This window comes from Betta splendens, chromosome 4 (genome assembly GCF_900634795.4).
Source record: "Betta splendens chromosome 4, fBetSpl5.4, whole genome shotgun sequence".
In the NCBI taxonomy this organism is placed as follows: domain Eukaryota; kingdom Metazoa; phylum Chordata; class Actinopteri; order Anabantiformes; family Osphronemidae; genus Betta; species Betta splendens.
In genome coordinates, this window is record NC_040884.2 from 10387767 (window position 1) to 10409188 (window position 21422).

The window sequence follows — 21422 nt, forward strand, 5'->3', positions numbered from 1 at the left end:
AAGAAGCACAATGTTCTTTAAATATGAACAGCTGCCGTTGAAGCCAGTAGGACCTGGGCTGCGCTCCAGAACACAAGCTTTATAATCACAACCAAGCCCTGGATAGCATCCTCCAACTGGCCTCTCTCCGACTGCGGCCTTCACATGCCTGCTCCCTGTTTGTCCCGCTGATAAGCACACCTCGCCCACAACATCAATGGTCTATCAATACCAACATAGCAGCCGCTAAGCACTGATATTCATGCACGCTACACCTGTGAAGCATGCGGGGCTTTAAGTCTTGCGGCTCCATGCGTCCGCATCGGACGCATGGAGCCGGTGGTGCAGGCCGAAGGTGCAGGCCGGTGGTGCAGGCCGAAGCCCCCCCGCTCTGCTTCTTTATGCATGGGTCCACTCCAGAGGTTTCCACAGGAGCCGCTTCTTCTCCCCAACGGGCCTGTTCGGCTTTGACGCAGTGCAAACAGCGCTGTGCTAGCACAGTTAGCGCACGCCGCTTCATTCCTGCACATTACTGCCAAAACAGCACCAAAATGAACTTGAAAATTGGTATTTTTGATTTAAACTCCATCTCTTCTCTCAGTCACACTCCGTTTTTCCATACGGAAGGTGGATGTTTTTAGAGCTAGAAGATTCTGCTCCGCCGCTGTTGGTTTCTCATTAGGAGCAGCTTATGAAAATGACCCGATAAGAGCGCCTCCCCCGCCACAGGTTGAATCGCTGAGACTATCAAACCAGCCAACGCTTATCACTGGAAAAAAGCGTCTCAGAGACACTGATCTTTCAATTTAGTCCGCCGGCCGACTCATTGCTGCGACAAAGGATCCAGTTATCTAAACCTTCTAGCAAGTAATAAACCAATCAGCCGGAGCCTGAGCCCACTTCTGCGTCTGCACTGACAGTCCATTTCCTTGTCTCTTCATCTCTTCTTTTTCTCTCCTTTTTCCTGGAATCCAGTGTCTTATAATCTCTTCGGCCAGATGTCCAAGGTGACCACCGCGGCTCTACTTGTAGGAAATATATGAAATTGATGGTTGAAAGTTCAGGAGCCAGTCACCTCTGGTTGCAGGTGAGCCCCCTCCACTTATCCCGCTCCATCAGAGCTACTGCTTTTCTCTGGGCGCCTCTCTCCTCTTCTATCATTATTGTTAACTCAGCCTGTGTCTCCCATACTTCACCCTCCAATCGCACATGATTACTGCATTACAGCTTCTCAGGATCAAAGGATTCAGAGGCCACACGCTCTCATCTGAGTGAATTTCCTCTGGACGGCTCTTGTTTTTTTTGTTTTTTTTGTCTTCCTGTCTGTTTTAAGTCAAGGAAAGTCAAAGTGGGAACGACAAAGCCGGCAACGATCTGCTGTGTAAAGGAATAGCCAGTAGGTATGAAGCAGGCAGGGAACAGAAAAGGTGAAAGCTCAGCCTTGCAATATTTTGCCCGAGCGTACAGGAAGTAATGGAGTAAAGAGGATATTTCCCTGAGAGTCCAAACACATAAAAAATTGTAAGCTGCCAATAAAAAAATAATAATCAGGGACGCGAGGGCCGTTGCCGTGGTGAACATGTGCCTATTGATTTGCAGTGCCAGGCCAGCCTTGTAATACATACATCAAAACTCCCAACGTAGTGAGAAGCAGCGGCTCAAGAGCCCCGGCAGAAATAGGACTCAAACAGAGCAGAAGCAGAGCTGGAGCTTATGGTTGGGCATTTGCAAGTAAAATCACCGCTTGCACCGACAACAGGTGTCACACGCAAAGAGGGCTCTGTGAGCAGGTAGAACCCGCCGACGGGTGTGGAGCTTAGCGGCCATAAGCGAAGGCATTAGTAAGACCGGTGGAGGCGGAAGATGAATCGACTGGTTTGCGAGAGCGAACGCAGTTGGCAAAAGATAAAAAAGGGTCTAAAACAAGAGAGCGTCGCCTGAAATGTGACGTGAGAGTCCAGGCTCCTCTCAGGAGAGTCGCGCCTTCAGTCGCCGTGCTCTTTTGCATGCGCGTGTCATTTTGTGGCCACTTTCATCCACAGAGCACAATAAAAAGGCCTAAAAATGGCTTTGTGGATGCACAAAGCCACTACGCTTAAAAGCACTTTTGTTTTTATGTAACATAGAGTCTGCATTGTCGCCCCGGTCACGACTCACTGCGGTCAACTCCAGTGAAATAAGACATGCAACGCTTTGTCTTTTATTTCGGCGTGTACTGCGGCGTCTCAAAAACATTCTCTCCTTTGGAGTCATTTCGACTCGCTGCCACTGTGCTGTGTCTATTCTCCCGTCTTCCTTGTTCTCGCTGTAGGTGCTGGAGGCCAGCGAGGAGGGCAAAGGTCGCCTGAGAGGCCGGCAGACGGGAAGAGGAAGAGCAGCCAGATGTGTTGCCGATACTGCCAGGCTTCTTTTCACTGTCTCATTACAGGGCGGCTCCAGCCCGACCTGCTGGCTCCTGCGCCCCCCCCCCCGTCGCACGCACACGTCCAAATGCGCAAACGCCGGCCAAGGAGGAGATGAGACCCTAAACACGCCACAAACACACGCTTGGACCATGCAAACGGCCGCTCCTGCTCGCGTTTGACTACGTGTCCTATTCATTTTACATCCAGCCAGCTCCATGCCCTGGACTCAGCTCTTCCTCCAAAATAAACACAAAAAAATAAGCGTTCAGCCCTTTAACACCACCACAGCTCCGCATTAGAACTACAAAGAGACGCGGCAGATGAAAAACGGACCCAGATCAAATCGGCGCAGAAATATAAAAATGCAGAAACAAACCCCAAGTAAAATTAATAAGTTAACGTGAAGCTGAATAACTTTGTGGAGACAAACAGATAGAGCCTGTATGTACATAATTTGTGTGAGTGAAAGAAACGAAGACGTTACAAAAGCCCCAGGGCTCGTGAATGAACTCAAGAGGCATGTTTCACAAACCTAAATGCTGCAGATGTGAACAGGGAACGCTGATGAAATGAACAGCAAGGGGGAGAAATGCATTTTCTCCCCTTCCTCCCCCCATCTCTCTTTTCTCAAAGCGCCTCTTCCTCTGTTTTACCCAAATGCCGACTTTTAAGACACAAACACTTGTAAAATCCGACTGCATCATCCACATCAGGGGAAATCTCCCAAACATACACAAACATACAGACTAAAAACAGAACTCGTAACTTCGCCTAATTCAGGTGCAGCAATTCATTTAGGGTTTGCTCTGAAATTGGTGTCTGCCTCCCTCACTTTCTATTCAGCTGAGTCGCTTTTCAATTCACTCCTCCTCTCCTCCCTCTTCCATCCATGCACTTCTCAGTCACTGCGTGTCCTCACCGGCGTCTCAGTGTTTTCGCCCCTCTCCAATCAGACACCTAAAATTTCCTGTTAATCTCTGCAATCGGTGCACATGTGTCAGAAGCCCTCCATTACCTGCTCCTTTTGCGGCCAATTAGCAGACGCTCTGAGCGGGCGGCGGGCACACCGTGCCCCGCTCCCCTCTGGGTAATCACGGGTGCAGTCTGAAACCCGGCCGCGACCAGTGCGGAGAGGCTGAGTGGCAGATGGTTGGAATTTACAGTCAATTTAAAACCAGCAAATGAAACAGGATGCGTCTGAGTCTGTGAGCAGTGCAACAAAAGGCCACTTAAAACAAATTATAGATGCTTAGAGGTGACTGATTGAGACAGCCAGAGTGATGAGAGACAGGGGTGCTCTGTGACTGGTTCCACCAGGCTGGGAGGAGCACGGGAACCCAGGCTGGACCTGCGTTACAGCTCTTATTAACAACAGAAGAAAATATCAGACCAAATGTCATCAGTCACAGTCGCAGCTGCAGTAATGACAGGCCTGAACACCGCAGCAGTTAAAAGGACATCACACGGACTCCACGTGACCAGCGCCTTTCTTACCCTCACACTTTGCCCTGGGCAAAAATAATGATAATGTTATTAAATAATAAATACGAATGTTCCGTGGCTAAAAAACCCCTTAAAGCGAGCGGCGACTGGTGGCAGGTCTCAGGAGTCTGCTTCATATGCTTGTCGGCCCCTCTCCAAGGACTCCCAGAGGACTGTGTGCAAGCCTTAGTGGAGCCAGATGGCCCCCGTCTTAGGTATTCGGCTGAGGCAGTGGAGCAACAGCCGAGGTGGTGTCACAGTGGATGCTGAACGCAGCCTGCCTCCACTAGCACACACACTAACACAGGACAGTCAGGGAGGGCGGGGGCGGAGCTTAGAGGGCGGAGGCGGGGCTTAGAGGCAGTCACCGCGTGGCTTAGAGAAGGTTGAGGAGTTGTGTGCATGAACTGCCTGTGTGTGTGTGTGTGTGTGTGTGTGTGTGTGTGTGTGTGTGTGTGTGTGTGTGTGTGTGTGTGTGTGTGCACGTGTCAGACTCCTGTCAAACTCCAAACACAGCCCACCTGCTGTTATGATAGATGCACTCTGAGCTCACACTAGGACAGAGTTCGTTGGACGCTTCTCTTAGCGTGTCCTTGTCTCTGCACATACATTGTCAAATGTATTTTTCAGGCGTCGTGTGCAGCTGGATGTGCTCTCACATGTGCCACAGCTCTCCGGCCAAGTCACCCATCACGACAACCTATACCCCCCCCTCCCTCCACAGCCCAGACCACAGCCCATCTGTTTGCAGCGGATGTGTCTCCTGTGCCTTGTCCCATATCCCGTAATCCTTTGCCCCTGTTTCAACAACCTACTGTATGTTCTCCTATTGTGTTTCATCACCTGTGCTGCCCTGCCAATCATCCACCACCCCCTGTTGTCTCCTTCATCTCAGGCCACCTTTCATCGTTTTTTTGCTCCACTTCCGTCTTTCTCAACCCTTTGCTTTACTGCACCTGAATCACTTTCCTCCATCCTTGTATTTCTGCATGTTCTGTGAATCAAATTATACGTCTCTTCACTCACCCACTTTCTCCCTACGTCTCTGATGGGGTAACGCAGGCCCGGACCTCATTAAAGATGGAAAGCAGGCAGAATGTACTGTTCTCCTCTGCTCATATTGCACCTTCACCCCCCATCATCGCACATCAGTGAGGGTCCTGCCTGGGCAGCGGCACCGCTGGCTCCCTCTGGGCTGGAGGAAAAGCCTGATTCCAATAACGTTTCATTTCCCTCTGCTCCTGTAGCCTGCCCTCAGGTTGCCCTGTGCTATTTCACACAACCCCGTCCACGCTTTGAGAACATGCCAAGGCGTGCAGGTAAAAATTTGCCATGCTGCCCAATTATTTGTTTGTGTAACTTCATTTTCACAGCACTCCATAGATAAATATGGCTATGACTATAAATAAATGTGTTGTTTTTGTAATAAAGGATTAATCATAATTCCAGATAACAATAGATCAGTGCCTTTCAAAACATATATCATGTTTTGAAAGCCACTGAAGGCGCTCACACCTTCATATAACCCAACATGCTTCCAGGGTGGGGGGTTTGTTGCTAACAATAACTAACCCAGGATGCTGGACCAGGCTTCCAATTCCTGGTCCAACAACCCCCCCCCCCCCCCCCCCCCACGTGCTGCAGCCAGCCAGCAATAGCTCAGCTTCATCCAGCCCTGGAAACACGGCAGATGGTGGCAGGAGAGAACAGAAGAGGCGGGAGAAGACACTGGGTGTGAGTGTGTGTGTGTACGAGGCAGACAGAGAGAGGTGGAAGAGAGGAGGAAGTAGTGTCACGCAAACACACTCTATGCTAATGATCTTTTCTGGAGCAACACCACAACTTTCAGTAGACGCTCAGTGCAGGTCCAGAAGGTTTCGCTCTCCTGGAGCCACACGTCTTCAGACAGTGCGCTGGAACTGCCAGCGACCAATCAATCGTTTTCATTTAGGGCTCTTATGGGTTTTCATCTCAGGCAAATAGAGGTTCAGCTCTTATGAATGGAGAGTTGATTAGAGCTGATGGATTCGTGATAAACAGCCTTGACACCCTCCATCTTTATTGTCAATATGAATCTATTTTCGACTGTAATGTGCGTCTGCATGAAAGCGTTGAAGAATAATCCGCTGCTTTGGCCGCTCCAGTGAGGATTTACATAAACACTGACATTTTACAACGCTGGGAACGCGCTTTTATGGATGAGGCCGCTACAGGTTTCCCTCAGATGCATATCTCTAAAATATTAGTTCACATGTCAATGAACAAATCCACTGCAACCCAGCTAATCAGCTCTCACAGCTCACAGCGCGGTGGAAATAGCTTAGCAGACGAGTTACAGGGCAGAAAGACTTCAAAGTGGAAACGCAGTTACAAAATAAAACTCCAAGGGAAGATGTCATCACGGAAAAGGGTCTGAGGAGCTCACGCACGTCCGCCTGAATCATTTATGTCCATAATGCAGCGCTCACCTCGGATGATGGACAGCTTGGCGTTGACGGTGATCTCGCCCTCGCTGTTTTCCGCCACGCATTCGTAGATGTTCTCGTCACGCGGCGCTCGGAGGGGCTGGATCCTGAGCACGGCGCCGGCGCCCTCGTCGAACTCGATGGTCTGTGGGACGAGAGGAGGGTCGGGTTATTAGGACAATGCAGGCCCCAACTTTAGCAAGACTGCAAACAGGAATGGACAAAAAATGCTGCATTCAAAGTGAAGTTCTTCTCCGTTCCTGAGGGAAGAGCTGATGCAACGCGCGGGTAAACATGCCCCTAGCCCAGCGTTTTCACAAATGCGCTGCTGACACCAAATTCAAAATGAGCACGAATAAACAATCAAATCTCTGCGCCTGAACATCTAATGTACATTTTAAACAAGAAAGTTAGGAATAACTTCATTCTGTTAGTTTGAAAACATCCACGTTTGTCTCAGGAATCCTGCTGTTTGAGTGGATTTCACAATGCTGTTCCCAAACTCGGCCCAAACATCCAAATGTGACATGTTTGAAGAGACTGAAGCGAAGCTAACATGCACGTTTGTCTTATGCTATTTGCTTCGAGCATCATTATTCAGATTTCATTCATTGTTTGTCCACCGGCCCAGCGTGGCTCCCATCGAAGAACAGACAAAGACAGCTCACGCTAACAAACGCTACGCTTTTCAGCGTTTTAACAGTTGCTACGCGAGCGCTTTGTTCTAATTGTGAACAAAAGCCGCGGTTGGAGAAGGTGGTCAGCCTGTCTCAGAGCGAACCTCCTCCACCGGCGTCGCTCCCTTCCCTCGGAGGAGCGGACAGCGTCTCAATAAAAGGTTCCCAGCGAGCTCTGGCAGCGGACATGACTTTGAGACACGAGAAGGAGTGTGGAGCAGCCCCGCTGCTCCGCTGCTGCACATCTCAGGGCTGAGCCGCTAATTAGGCTAAAAACACTGCAGAGCACAGCAACGTGATCAATATCAAAGCGGCTGTCTAGAGGCGAGAACAGCAAAAAAAAAAAGCATAACTACTTCAAAAAGCCTTTCACATTTTTTCATTTCATGCTAAACGGAGGAAACGACGCGTCCGTCCTGGCGGCGCTCGGCGCCCTTGGCTTTGTTTTCCATTTAGCATGCAGAAGAAGAAGACGCCTTTCTACTGCGTCGTCCGCCGAGATGCCGCGTCTCCCCTGTCGCTGTTGTTGTCATTTTTTGCTTCTCAGCCGCCTCCCCTGCGGTCGCCTTCGCGCCGCAGCGCGTTTGTGTCTATCCCCGCGCACGTCTGTCGTCGTTAGCGGAGGCAACTTTTTAATTAAGAGACACTGAGCATCAATCAAGACTTTTAGAGACGCCATCTGGGATGCCCGCTGAGGAGTGAACAACAAACATCATGAATAACGCACAGACACACTTCACTCAGGCGGCGTTGCATGGAGTCGACAAAAAAAAAACAACACAACACATGCGCGCCACTGGAAACAAGGCCGCGACAACGGCAGAATCTGTCAAGAGCAGGGAGAACAGCGTCGGCAGAGAAAGGCTCTGAACCGCATTACTGGGCAACTGTGGCTAATGGTGGACCTGCACATCACTCAGTGCTTAGAGGAGCGAGTCCATGAAAAGATTGGCAGTTATTGCCTGGAACTATCTGTGAAAACTGTGGGTGAAGGGAGAAAATAAAAACACCCTGTTTAAAGAGAGTGTGTGGGAACCCGGCAGCTACAGAGGAGTGTGCTTGTCATGTGAATGTGTTCAGGGGGATGATGAAAAACAGCACGTGGGGCCAAATGCCGGCTAAAAGCAGTGGGATGAGGACCCACCACCACTGCCTGTAATAACAAGCTGCTGCTGGTGCAGAACTTTGCTTAAGCTCAGAGACGCCGCGCTCACACACTCACCTCGATGCGCTGGGAGTTGACCTTCTTGCCTTTCTTGTTCCAGCTCACCCTCGGCTTGGGGTCGCCCGTCGCCTGGCACACGAACGAGACCACGCCCCCCGAGACGCCAATCTGGTCGACTGGAACTTTAGTGAACCGCGGCGGTGCTGTGGGGGTGGTGGTGGTGGTGGGGGAGGAGGAGGAGGAGGAAGGGCAGAGGGAGGGGGACAAAGAGAGAAGAACGACGTTAGCACAAACCATAAGGCTTCCATTCAACGAGTTGAGTGTTTTTACATGGCTGACACACACACACACACACACACACACACACACACACACACACACATACACACACACACACACACACACACACACACACACACACACACACACACACACACACACACACACACACACCAAGCCCTTCTGTACAGACAGCCAGACGCTACATGAACAGATGAGTCGGCCCAGAGACGACGGACCTCCACCACTGTGTGGTGACAGGGCAGCGCCTGGGCAGCAAGAACTTCAGCTAGATTTCCGCACCTTCTCCTCGTGCAGGAACCCGCGTAGCTGCTGTGTGTCGACTGCAGCGCTGTGAATTCATGTTGATGTGGTGCCAAGGTGATTAGCACTTGCTAAAAAACACAACTCCTGGAGGAGAGGGAGTGGAGGTACGAGCAGCTGCAGCAAACCCCGGCCCAGAGCCGTTAAAGGGGGGGGGGTGATACGTGAGCGTGCTGATCAGCCCCTCATCCTCCCAGACCACACCACTCCCAGCAGCCGGGCTTTGCTGCCCAGATGGAGGCGTCTCAGACACACAACTAATTACCAAAGCCTCCTCCAAGTTTCCAGGGCTGGTGGCGACGGGCGCCGACGCTCACCCACGCTCCGCGAACGCTGCAAGTGATGCAGAGCGTCGCCTCTTTCGCTACAGAGGGTCGACGCGCTGACGCGACACGTGATCGGATGCCGTTCGGACAAACTGCCCGGTGAGTGTCGGTTCAAAACAACAAGCTCAGTAAGAAAAGGAAGGAAGAAAACAGAGACTCCCGGGGAACTCGTTAAATCCGAATCATACATATATGTGTGGATGATCAAACGGCCGGCGTATAACATCAAATTAATAATTAAGGGACCATGGGCCGACACCAGTCTCCAGGCGCTGCTAAACACACATGAAGGAGAGTTACTGCATTCATTACTGGAGAGCGGGTACGGCCGAGAGGACGGGAGGAAAGGGGAGTTCAACCCACCGCCCTCCACAAACACGCTAAATATTTCTGATGTAAGCACTGCGACTACGCACCGACAGAACCAGCCCAGTCTCCACAGGAGGAGGGGGTGCACGTGGTCCAGACGTGTCTCTGCCTCAGGTGCTTCCCCTCCAGACCTCCAACCTCTGACTTGGTGATGGAAACGCACCTTAGCAGCTGCATCTTTTTCAGGTTTTTCTTACTACAGTGCGTTACATCTGCAGCGCCGCGTGAGTTTGCGTGTTTGGATGTTTTCCAACCTCTAACACTCAAAACGGATTCAACCAGTTTAAAGCTGCAGTAAGTGATGTTTTACACGTCGTTTGAAATTAGTCCTAGCCCTAATTATCCCAACAAGCTCAGTTTTACAGTTGATTCCTGTCTATAAAACCTGGCGTTGCTGTCAAGTTATGGGCTGTTAATTATAAAACCATGCGCAGTGGAGGCTGTTTATCCTGTTTTTATTCTGTGTCTATACTCCAGACACCTGTATTACACACACACACACACACACACACCTCTAGCTTCAAAGAGCTGGCCTGCTGCACTTGTCCAATGTATACAATCCTCCCTTCTGGGATTTTACACTTTCAATTTCTACTGTGAAACTACACAGCTCAGCTTTACACAACACAGATCCTCTGCATTTGACCTCTCCTTACAATGTGCCCTCTGTCCAGGCAGAAAGGGATTTCCAGAGCAGGCCTGTGGCAGTGGTTTTGCTCAAGGCCAACACTCTTTGATTAGTTTTCCCCAGGACTGTTCGACATTTCCACCCAGTCACCTCCTCATCCCGTTCTGTTCTAGCTTCAAATAACGAAAGGGATGAACAATAAAATGTGCCTGTCCAGAAGTCAAGCTGAATTTACCTCATGGCGGCCTCAGACTCTTATAAAGTACCGTGAAGCAGTGAAACACAGCGGCGGGGAGGAAACATTTATGAAATGGGACTGAGAGGAAGAAGAGTGAGGTCAGTGCTGAAACGGCGGCTGGTCGCGGAGAGAAGGAGGCGGGACTTTTCCAACTTTGTCGCTCTGTTTTCTGTTTGTGTTTACATTATCAAATCTCAGCTGGTGCATCTTTTGCTGAAGAGGAAAGGATTTCCGCTCATTCATACCTGCTGCCATATCAGACTCATTTGTTCCTCTGTGGAGGCATTTAATACCTATCGGCGTGGTTGTATATGGACTTGCGATACTGTCAGCTGCGTATTACGTCTTCTGAACTATCTGCTTGAACTACGACGTCCTGTGATCTATAGTGTCTGATTTTAAAGGCCCAAAATCACCATGCTTTTATAAAGCAACATTCAAAACCCACGATAAGAGTACGGCAGAGTATTTCTACGCCTTGAGATGGATATTTACAGTCTGGCCTGTGAGATTCATCGGCATCAGCTCGCCTCAAACGGTCCATGCGAGGTAAGAACAGGGATTCCGGGTTTTATTCAGATCGGCTGTCGAGATGAGTTTAATGCGCTTCATTGTGTCAACCTGTAAATTCTATAAAAGGCTAATTAAGTGTGTGCAAGATGATACAGTAAGTGATGTAAAAGCTGCAGTGGAATGTGCCGTGGAGCCTTTTCCGCTGCGCTGTGTGTGGGAGTGGATGTGCGTCGGTCCACGTCTGGCACAGGTATGCAGCAGCGTGTGAAGTCTGATGAGGGTAATTACCCTTTTTATTTTTTTGAATTTTTCTTCAGCTATGCGCCTCGGGCCCCTGCTACCAGTTAGCTTTGAGCTCCTCGTTTTTTTTTCATAATGAGAACTCTGTGATATCGCCTGTAATTGCAGGGTAGAACGTATTGAGGGGTATTAGGGCGTAAACTACTTAAAACAATCCTCAGTAATGAGTGATGGCGTAGACCACAGACGAGCAGTGCTTCATGTAAGAACCTGTGTCAGGCACATTATTATCCACACAGCGATGCTATTTCTCCCTCTGATGACTATGAATGACTTTATATAATAACAATTCCTTCGCCAGGAACACCTGCTTTTCCCATTTACTGGATCGATGTGGCATCTCTTCAGTAACTTTTTACAGTAATTCAGGGCCTCTGCTTCATCTCTGTCCCGCTGGTTCCGCCTCTTCCAAAAACAAACATCCTACTGCTGAAAGGAACCGAAGCGCATGTTTTAAAGCAAACTGGCATTTGTTGTGTTACCGAAGACATTGAAAGGACGCGACACCCGGTCTCTATTCCCTAAGCTTTCCTCAAACAGACCGAGGTCCAGCACTGGCCAGATAAAGACACCAGACCGGCCTTTATCAGCCCGGCAGGGGGACGCGGCCTGAGCTAAAATAACCAGCGACGGGGGCGCGGCTGTCTCCAGAAGAGAACAGGGCCACGCACATACAGCAAGTTAGCAGGGAGGAGGAAACTCACACTGCGCCCACGGACCTTTGTTTAGCTAATACAGCAGCCACCTGCTACCGGCCGCTGCCTCTGCTGGAAGCGATAAGCCACAACACACCATCGCCGTGATTACACGGCGGCGGGGGGGGGGGGGGGGGGCAGGTGAATGCGAGACGGCTCCATTTACGGTGCTTTACTGTTGTCGTTTGGCGCCGTTAGAGGAGGGATGGGTCCTGCCTTTATGACTAATACAGTAATTGATGGAGAAAAGCTCCTCGTTTCATAAATAGGAGCCATTATCTGCTGAATTAGCAAAGTGGGAGACAAAATGACGCACAAGCATTCAGCGGTTTGCAGAAAGGCAGGGGACAGGGGGAGAGGGCACTTGTTACCCATCTTGCTACAAATAGGGATCTTTCACAAATCACTGATTTTTTTTTTTTAACCAGCAACGTCTACAAAGAACATTTGCTGCTATGAGAGGTGGCAGGAATAAGTGTCTGCAGGAGGATGCAGATGTCAATGACATGCATTTTAACCTTATCTACTCTCACCGCCACTTTAGTCAGTGTATACAGGTGTTCACTCGACCACCTACATACGCTGACTGATGCAACCTTAGATATTTGAGGCAGAAATCAATGTAATTTTTCATTTGACACTGTCACAGCTGACTCCTTTTGAGCGAAAGTGGGTTTCTGGTGCTCGTCTACGCTCTCAGGGTCGTAGGTGTGAGCTTCGTGCGCTGTGCGGTGAACTGGCAAAGATGCTGCTGATGCTGAACCTCAGCTGTGTGGACCTCTGGAGGCCCGGCCAGGCCTGGCAAGCGGCCGCAGCCGCCCCGCTTTCAGTCATGGGCCCGCTTTACAACTCTACCGGCCTATTGGAGGAATGAATGGGAATGAAGGGACGGACAGACAGACACAGAGAAAGCCAAATAGGCGTTCAAGCGGACGAATGAACAGGCACGAACATAAAAGGCCGAACTCGTAGACACGAACTCTGGCTCACTTTTGTTCACACACTGCACACCCCCTTCGGGCCCAAACAACCTGGCCCCATCAATCAGGACCAATTCTCAAAGGCTGCCTGGGCAGGCGCCATCGCTATGGAAACGCAGCTTTTACTCCAAACTCGTCTTGCTTTGTCTTGTTTGGAGGTTCTCACACACAGTCGCTGCCAACAGAGATCAGGAGACTGGGAACAGAAACTTCAGCCAGTCTGGAAAATCACAACAAGAGAGGAAACGGTTTGATATGGAATCCACTAATAGTAGGATCATAAGAAAGAAGAAAGTGTGTGATGCCACGGTTTATTCTGCTGAGATTTATTGGAGTTTAAATGAGCATGCAACATTTCACAGCCTACATTTGATCACTACGTAACCTTTACCTTTACTCTGCAAACGTGAGGGTTAATGAAACTGTTGCGTTTCCAATTACACTATAAAGAAGAAAGGCTAATTGCTAGTTGCTCTCAGGGCATCTGCGTGGCTGCACAAAGTGAAATTGTCCTGCATGGACGGTGCAGCCAGTTCCTGCTGCTGAGAACAGAACACTCTCTAAACTTCAATCTGACCTTGATAAGTCGGGATCAAACTATTTTACTTGTTTGAGTCCACGTGACCTTGTTAAAATAATTTCTTAAAGGACGTGAGTTAGGAAAACATTATAAAGTGTTTTCATTTGTTTAAAACAACAACAAGGATTCCAAGGCTCATTTTAGTTTGATAGAAGTTGAAAAGTAAATTAATAGCTCTCTGTATCATTGCATCATCATGTTGACTGCACTCCCAACCAACTCACGGGGCTATGACATACGTGGTGCAGGAAGTGGGAGCACACTAGAAAATTTGATTCTGTGATGTTTGTACCTGGAGGTGAAAATCGTTGCCCAACCACAGTGTCGCCACAGCAGAGCTTTGCTTCTAAAAGAGTGGCGTAGTTGTAATATGCACAAATTGGTCCCAGTGAAACCATTGTTGAAGGCTAAAGTAAGAAGCACAAGACTAAGTATCCTTCAGCCCAATGGAAATAAACAAGCTTGATTCTTCAGAAACAGAAGTGTGTGTTGCGGGCTAAGCTCAAGTGTGCCTGATTTCAAAATGGCCACCGAGAGCACACACACACACACACACACACACACACACACACACACACACACACACACACACACACACACACACACACACACACACACACACACACACACACACACACACACACACACACACACACACTTCAGAGTGCTTTAGAGACTCCCTTGCAGACAATTGACACTTGCTGGCTCATTAAATGAAAAGGAAACTTCCAATTGCCAAAAAGTGTTTCAGGTCTAATCAAAACAAGAGCGAGTGAAAAAGAAAATGAGACTTTTATGTACGTATTGAATATTAAGCTAAAAATACAGTCTCTATATTTAAATTCACGTGGTGCTAAAGACAAAGATGTGATGAATTACTTTCAGCCACTTGTGTCAAAAAACTATGCTCACGTTACGTCCCGTTAAAGACACACAAGTAGGAAGATTTTCTGACAACTCAGTGCCTTTAACAAACCAAACTCCAACCACCCTTGGGCCAAAAGGCCACTTCTTCCTGTACCTCATTTAAAATGTATTTGTTTTCTGCTCATTTGAGAGGAAAATAACTGTTTATAGACTAAAGTATGGGGCCAAGTATGCAACAGCAGGGGGCACATAAAATTAAATTAGACAAAATTAACTTGACAGCATAATGTGGCTGGAAAAGATAAGAAAAGAGTGAGGGTGGCGACAGAAAGACAAAAACCAGAGCGAAAGGAATACACATAATCCTCCATCATTAATTAAGCACCAAAACAATTAGTAACCAAAGCGCCAAAACACAATTTAATGGAACAGATAAAATAATAATGGGCCTTAAAGTATGACAGGTAATAATTAGTTCATTAGTGACACTATGAATTCTTTTCTTTCAGAAATTCACCTTCATGAGCTCCAGCATCAGCATAAACAGTAGAAAATGAGACTTGTTAATTCTGCTGGAGCTGGTTTGCTTATATTGTTAGTGCATGTGTGTCTGTGTGTGTGTGTGTGTGTGTGTGCAAAGTACCAAGGCAGCTCTCTTGCCCCACACCTCATAAATCAAAAAACTAATATAACAAGACAGTATTCATACATCTAATAACCTGAGTAATTTCCTACAGTTTCAATATTCACTGGCAAATTTTAATCAGCCACAGTAATGATGTCAGCAACACCACCTTTCACAGCTGAGCTTCAACAAGTTAACACACCTCCCACTGCCATGAAGCTGCATGTTCTTGTAATTGTATACTGCTTTAAAATCTTTAGATATCAGTTCTGCATTAGTTTGATATTTTTAATTGAGGCATGTGTTCTTCTCCTATGATTAAAACGCTGTACTCTCGCTGTGATTTATGAGTGAAGAGGAAGGACGCAGGGCACAGAAACTCAGAGGAGGAATCGATGACATCATGCTTTTAACTGGGCTTTTCTGCAAAACGGTGTGTGGTGATAGAAAGCGAGAGGGGGCGAGAGCGAGAGAGAGAGAGAGAGAGAGAGAAAGAGAGAGAGAGAGAGAGAGAGAGGAGGGGTGGTGATGTGAGGTGAGGTGGGAGGGGGGCTGCTGTCCCCCGCCCACCAGGTGGGAGTGAATATAATTAGACAACTGCACCACTATGCTGCGTGGGGCTGCGCGTGTGGGCTGTGAAAGACAGTCGACAGGTGACGTAGGGCTGAGGCAACACGTGTGGAGAGCAAAGCGAGCGGTGGCCGAGAAGTAGGAAAAATAGAACCAAAACAGAAGACGGAGGGGCAAGATGTGAACACGGAGCAGGGACAATGAGACGGAGCAGCGCTCACGTCCAAGGGCGGAGCAAACACAGACTGACAGATGGGCAGAAAGCGCCGCTGTTAGTGTTTTTGGCTGCGTGCATGTGTGAGAGGCAGAGAGCGCTAATCTCGATCAAATATGAAGCAGACTGCACTGGATGTTATTTAAACCAGGCTGAGCAAACAGAGGCTGTGCATTAATTCAAGTGGGAGAGAAAACCTGAATCCAACAGCGTGGGCGAGAGGAGGCCGCTCCGACGTGCAACGCGTTGAGGGAGAGGAAGCTCGTGCACCTTTGCTTCGCTTTCAGCCTGAAAACGAGCAAAAAGGCAGAAGGAGGAGAACAAAGACATCTGTTTGACATCTGCCTGAGTGCAATTTCACATGTTTTCAGCCAGCTGAGCTGAAAGACACTCGAATTATGCTACCAGACACTCAAAGCACCATGCAATCAGAAGGAGACAGCTCTGTTGCAACATGAGAAGAATCAAGTCCTCTCGCTGTTCTCTCGAATCACTGAACACAATACACTCACTGAACAGCGGAGACGGAGAAGGTCCAGACGAAAACCGCGATCGCTCCTGCAAATGACCCACGACGGACGACAAATCAGGCATCTCACCTTAACATTCCAGACACACTGGGTTCATGTGCTGCCATGTGTACATGTACATAAACTGTACACACACACACACACACACACACACACACACACACACACACACACACACACACACACACACACACGGCCTCATCGCCAACGCCCGTCCGACCGCGTTTCCACGGCGACCTCCAGGTGTGCACACGCTTCCAGTGCTCTCCTACACACACCTCTCGCCGGCACCCTGGCCCACACACACGCTGTGCACACACAGGATTCCAGACAATGAAGGGGATCACTCCCCACCTCACCATCACTCCCGTTCTATTCCTCCGCACAGCCCGCCTTTTGTTTTGTCTCCTTAATGCTGCTCTAAGCCCGTCTTAATGGGGAAATGGTGCAGAACAAATCCAGCGGCGGATAAGGATAAGATCCCAGTGACGCTCCGCTGTTGCTAACAAGGGAAGTGATGGAGGATGATTTATAGAAGCACACATCATGTCAGAAATGTAAGCACTACAAGATTTAACATGACGTCAGTTTCTCTGGATGAAGATTATTGGCATCTGAGAAAATAAGATTAAATAAAGTCACATATTGAACCTACTGAATACTAAAAGTCCACCGTGCTCGGTGTTCAACAAAATGAGGGAAACACTATTACACATAATAAGGCAAGTTCAGCTTAGAGTCCAAACCAGCTCTTAGTTATTTGTTTGTTATTTAGGATCAGGAGGAAGCGGGGACTCGTCTTTTCCACAATGAGGTATCATCAACATGAGATCGTTTACACGCTCACAAAAAGTCAAGTTTAAAGGGCAGCAGGGGAAAGGCGGCTCGTTCGCGGCATCGAGGCACGTCCTCAGACTCACATAAGGCGTGGGAGCTGGTGAGCAGCAGCGATAGCAGCAGAGCGGCGACAGGCAGCAGGAGCGGCAGCGAGGCGCGAGGGGCTCCCCCGGTGGCCATCTTCGTCATCACAGTCGGGAGGGGGGGGGGGGCAGGAAGGGGCGGGGCGGGGCAGGAAGGGGCGGGGCCGATCCTCCACCTGGCCGGACAGCCGAGGCCCGACGGCGTTGGGGCGTCTGGGGTCTTCACGCAGGACGGCTTGGCACTCTACAAAGACACAAAGAAGAAAGCATTTGAGTCCAGGCTCCTCTGCCGCTGAGTCAGGAATCAAAGGAAGGTCAGGGACTGTAAAAGGAGGGAGCTGTCGCATCCCCCAAACACTGGAACCTCTCCCTCCTGCAACCAGTCTGGTGGCCCCTAATTAACAGGGGACTCTCTGCTTTTCCCCTCTTCTCTTTGCTAATCTCATGATCTTGTCGTTATTTGCTTATCTCATTGCCTTGTAATTACACAGGCACCCAATGATATTCCAGCCACTGTCTCTTTGTTTTACCCAAATTGCCATTAATCCCCCAAGCTGCATAGAAGGGCCAGGGACACAAACACACCATATGTCCCATGCAGCGCAGAGAATATTGCATTTACATATATACACTTTAACTGAAAAGGCATGAATAGAAAAGAGAAGCAGCTCAATGACAATTGATTTCCTATGTTAGTTTCTGTATACACTTGTTCTGTCATGCATCTAAGCTTGTGTGAGGCTGATCCAGAGACGTTGCCGGTCACAAGCTGTGCGTTGTGTCGTAGACGCCCTGCGGTAGACATTTGTTACCAGGGTTGGTCAGATGTAAACGACACTTTTCTGTCAGCACAACTTTTGATCCATGAAGCTGCCATTTTCAAAGTGTCCCTGAATGCTTCATCAAACCCTTAACTGCCAACTCACCGGAACCGCGTCGGTGGCTGAAATGTGAACGGAACATACTTCAGAAATGAAGTGACAGTTATTATCTCCCTGATTCAGACACAATCGGCAACAGAAGCACCTTGTGACAGACAAGGTGACACAGATCAACTACTCAACAGGCGGAAACAGACCCAACAGGGCATAGAACCTAGGCCACTCATCATTTATGGAACATCTGCGCATTAAACCATGTTGTTTATCTCAGCCACCTGTGAGACTGACTCCAATATATCGTAACATGATTTTTAAAAAAAAGCGGCTAAAAGGTCGATGCACAGCTCACAACTGCGCACAAGGGGAGAGTTCTACAACAGGTCTCCGTTAACAGAGTGGGTGTCTTTCAGAAGCCCGGCTCGTCTTTTAACACGACACCAAACGCACACGTCCAACATGTGTCGTCTTTTCTTCACTTTGGCCCGGAGTGGAGGTGATGTCACTGAGAACACAGCTAAATGCTGGAAGATGAATAGAATAAGGGCTATCAAATTACCCAGCAGACTCCTGAATGATGCCTCTATTGTGCCCAATGTAAACACTGGTGTAGGTGGTGGGAATCTTGCCATGCCTGTAGAGAATTGCTCTATCTATGCTCACAAGATGCCTGGGTTTTGATTTATGGCCCTCCCCTCAGGGCATGGCTTTCTATCTCCACCTCTGGTTGCTACACAAACTTCACAACACAATTACAACATCTATTGTTGTTGAACGACCTTGTCAAACATAACCTAGGGCCAAGTGTGGGCTCCAGTTTAACCAGAGACTGCCTCTGCGCTGCTTAATGCTCCCAACGCTTCGGAACTGTAAATAGAAAGCGGAGAAAATATGGAGCGGCAGATAAGAACGCAAACATACCTAAACGTCGGCGTTGTTAAACCTACGGCCTTAGCGAACGCGGCTCCAGACAGAACACCAACACTTTGTGGAACGGAGAACACAGCCAACAAGTCGACGCTTGCAGGAAGCCTTCGTCGCCCTCCCCGCTCTGAGAGGCCGACCAGCTGATGCGCTACGCGAACCCAACGCTCTGAATTTCCACCACGAGGAAGAAATAACAAGTAAATCCACTGAAGTAGTTCTTTTTACCTAAACTAAAAACTTGACAGTCTATTGATTAAACTGGAGGCTATTAACTCCGAAGGGTAATGATCACATTATGTTGCTCAACCTTTCCCCCCCCTGTGAAAATAGCACATCGCAGCAGACAATCTCGGGCTTCGGTGATTAAAGCCGAAATGACGGCGCAGCTTCCACAACGTGGTGGAGCCACTGGCGACCAGCGCCTCTCGCTTTGCCGTGGTCAAGCTTTAAGTGTAGCTCATTTCCCCATGCGATATTGGTGCCAATGTGTTTGATTACGGAGATTGAGAAAGGCAGCGGGGGGCGAGGAGGAGATGGGACTTTGTGCCGTAAGCATGAAATGAGAGTGCGAACATCTTCATCTACACTCAGGCCACACGAGACCGGAGGAATTAGAAGGTGATTTAGACCCATGAAGAGCCCTGAAACCTGGACTCGCAACAGACCACGTCCTATAAACCTGAGGCTGGAAACAACTACGTATCACCTAAAACGAGGTGAGCGGGAGCTCGTTTTGGACACAGCTACCAACAGCTACACAGGCTTCTGTTTATTTGGCCTCATGATCAGAAACGAGGGTTTGATGTCTGGAACTTCAAATAGAGAAGCAGTCTCTGGGTTTGGCTTGGGAAAAAATGCTGGACTTTCCGGAGCGTGTGCTTTTCATGCATTGTTTGGCACAGTATGTCTCGGTATCCAACTCTTGGCTCCAGGAATGTGACAGGCCCCTCAACTGTGGAAGTAGCGCTGAGAAGTTTATGGTCAACTACCTTCCACAGGTGGAAGGTAGTTGACCATAAACTGAAGGTCTGATTTATTTATTTTTAGCCACACAAAGTTACCTCCACGCCTAATGGGAATAGGGAACACTTTATTTTTAAATGGATCATCTGTTAAATATTGCCAGATTCACCTCAGCAGCCTCTTTTTGCAGCTAATGTAAATGCTAGGTGCAGCAAAGGGCAGCCACGGTGTTTACATAAAGGTCATACAGGCCCAAACAGGTTAATTCTCTACTGTTTGGGCCATTATTTCCAACAAGGGCCACTAATGACAAGACATTTATATTCTTGTTCAGTGCCTCCCATGTGCAGCAAGAACCGAAACCCCAACAGAGGGATTTTAATTAGCCCAATGTAGCTCTAATACCGCTTATTTAGCTGTTTTATCTCTTACAAATAGATAACATTAATAATTGCTAAAGGATGGTGCAGAGACGCTTCCGTCCAAGACAAAGGAAAAGGTGACTCTACCATTTAAAAGCTGAGAATAGCACATCCTACTGTAGCAGATAGACAGATCTGATTTTAATAGATCAGACAGATTTAATTAATTCAACAACAAGGAGTAGATACGTCTCTTGTAAATAAGCCGGGCTGTGTTTAAGGCGACAGAAAAACACTCGTTAGCCAGTGAACGCCATCTTTTCACCCCCTCCAGACGCCGCCCGCTCCTGTTTATGTGCAGCCTTCAGCCGCTGTGCAGTCTTTCACCTTAGATGGACTTTTTATGTGTCATTCCCGACTTGCAGGCTTTACCTGGACGAGTTTACGGCCATTCATTGATTCACGCCGTACAGAATACAAACAAGTCAATGATGTAAAAAGGTCCATTCATTCAGGTTTATTCATATGTGTATGTTAGTGTGACTGTTTATTCGTGTGTGTGTGTGTGTGTTTGTGTCTGTATTATGTACAGTCTTGTCTTATGTTCCCTATGTGGATTTTATTGCCATGATCTCTGAACCTGCCTGTCTGGGGAGGATGGTGGGCAATAGAGGTATTACAGCATAAGAAAAAGAGCGGGAGGTGTGTTTGTGTGAGCCTCATCTGGATCAGAATACTCATCCTTCAGATTCTCATCACTGTTTTCTTTACCTCCGTCTAGAACCCCCCCCCCCCCCCGCCGGCCTCTTCCTCATTTCTTCCTTCCCTCATTCCCCCTCTCAAACTCATGCATACTAAACTATGCTTGCATTGCAGATGTTTGGTAAGGAATCACATGAATTTGCATGGATCTGCAGGACTTATGTAAATGCCCCAGTATGTATCTACCTCCCAGCCTCACTCGTTTCCATTCCATCCACAGCCATCTATGTTAGAGGAATTTAAAGCGCGACGCACCTGCCATTAACCGGCGAGAGCTGGGACGAGCTGGTGGAAGTCGAAGGCAAACACGATCACGCGTTGCATCACACTGTCAGTAAACACATCTTTGTTTGACAAAAGTAAATCACCAGAACAAATAGCACTGATATTTAGGCACTG

The 21422-nt window shown here is 48.5% G+C and overlaps 1 protein-coding gene across 12 annotated transcripts in view; it reads right to left on the reverse strand.

Annotated features, from left to right (window-relative positions):
* ptprsa (protein tyrosine phosphatase receptor type Sa) overlaps positions 1-21422 on the reverse strand; it is a 162580-nt gene that overhangs the window by 77772 nt on the left and 63386 nt on the right. For all 12 annotated transcript variants that reach the window (XM_029146056.3, XM_055508384.1, XM_055508386.1 and 9 more), the window contains 3 exons: positions 17132-17375; positions 8231-8376; positions 6335-6476 (listed from right to left, as the gene is read on the reverse strand). In XM_029146056.3, the coding sequence (XP_029001889.1) occupies positions 6335-6476; positions 8231-8376; positions 17132-17237 (394 nt within the window). In that variant the 5' untranslated portion in view covers positions 17238-17375. The remainder of the gene's footprint in view (positions 1-6334; positions 6477-8230; positions 8377-17131; positions 17376-21422) is intronic.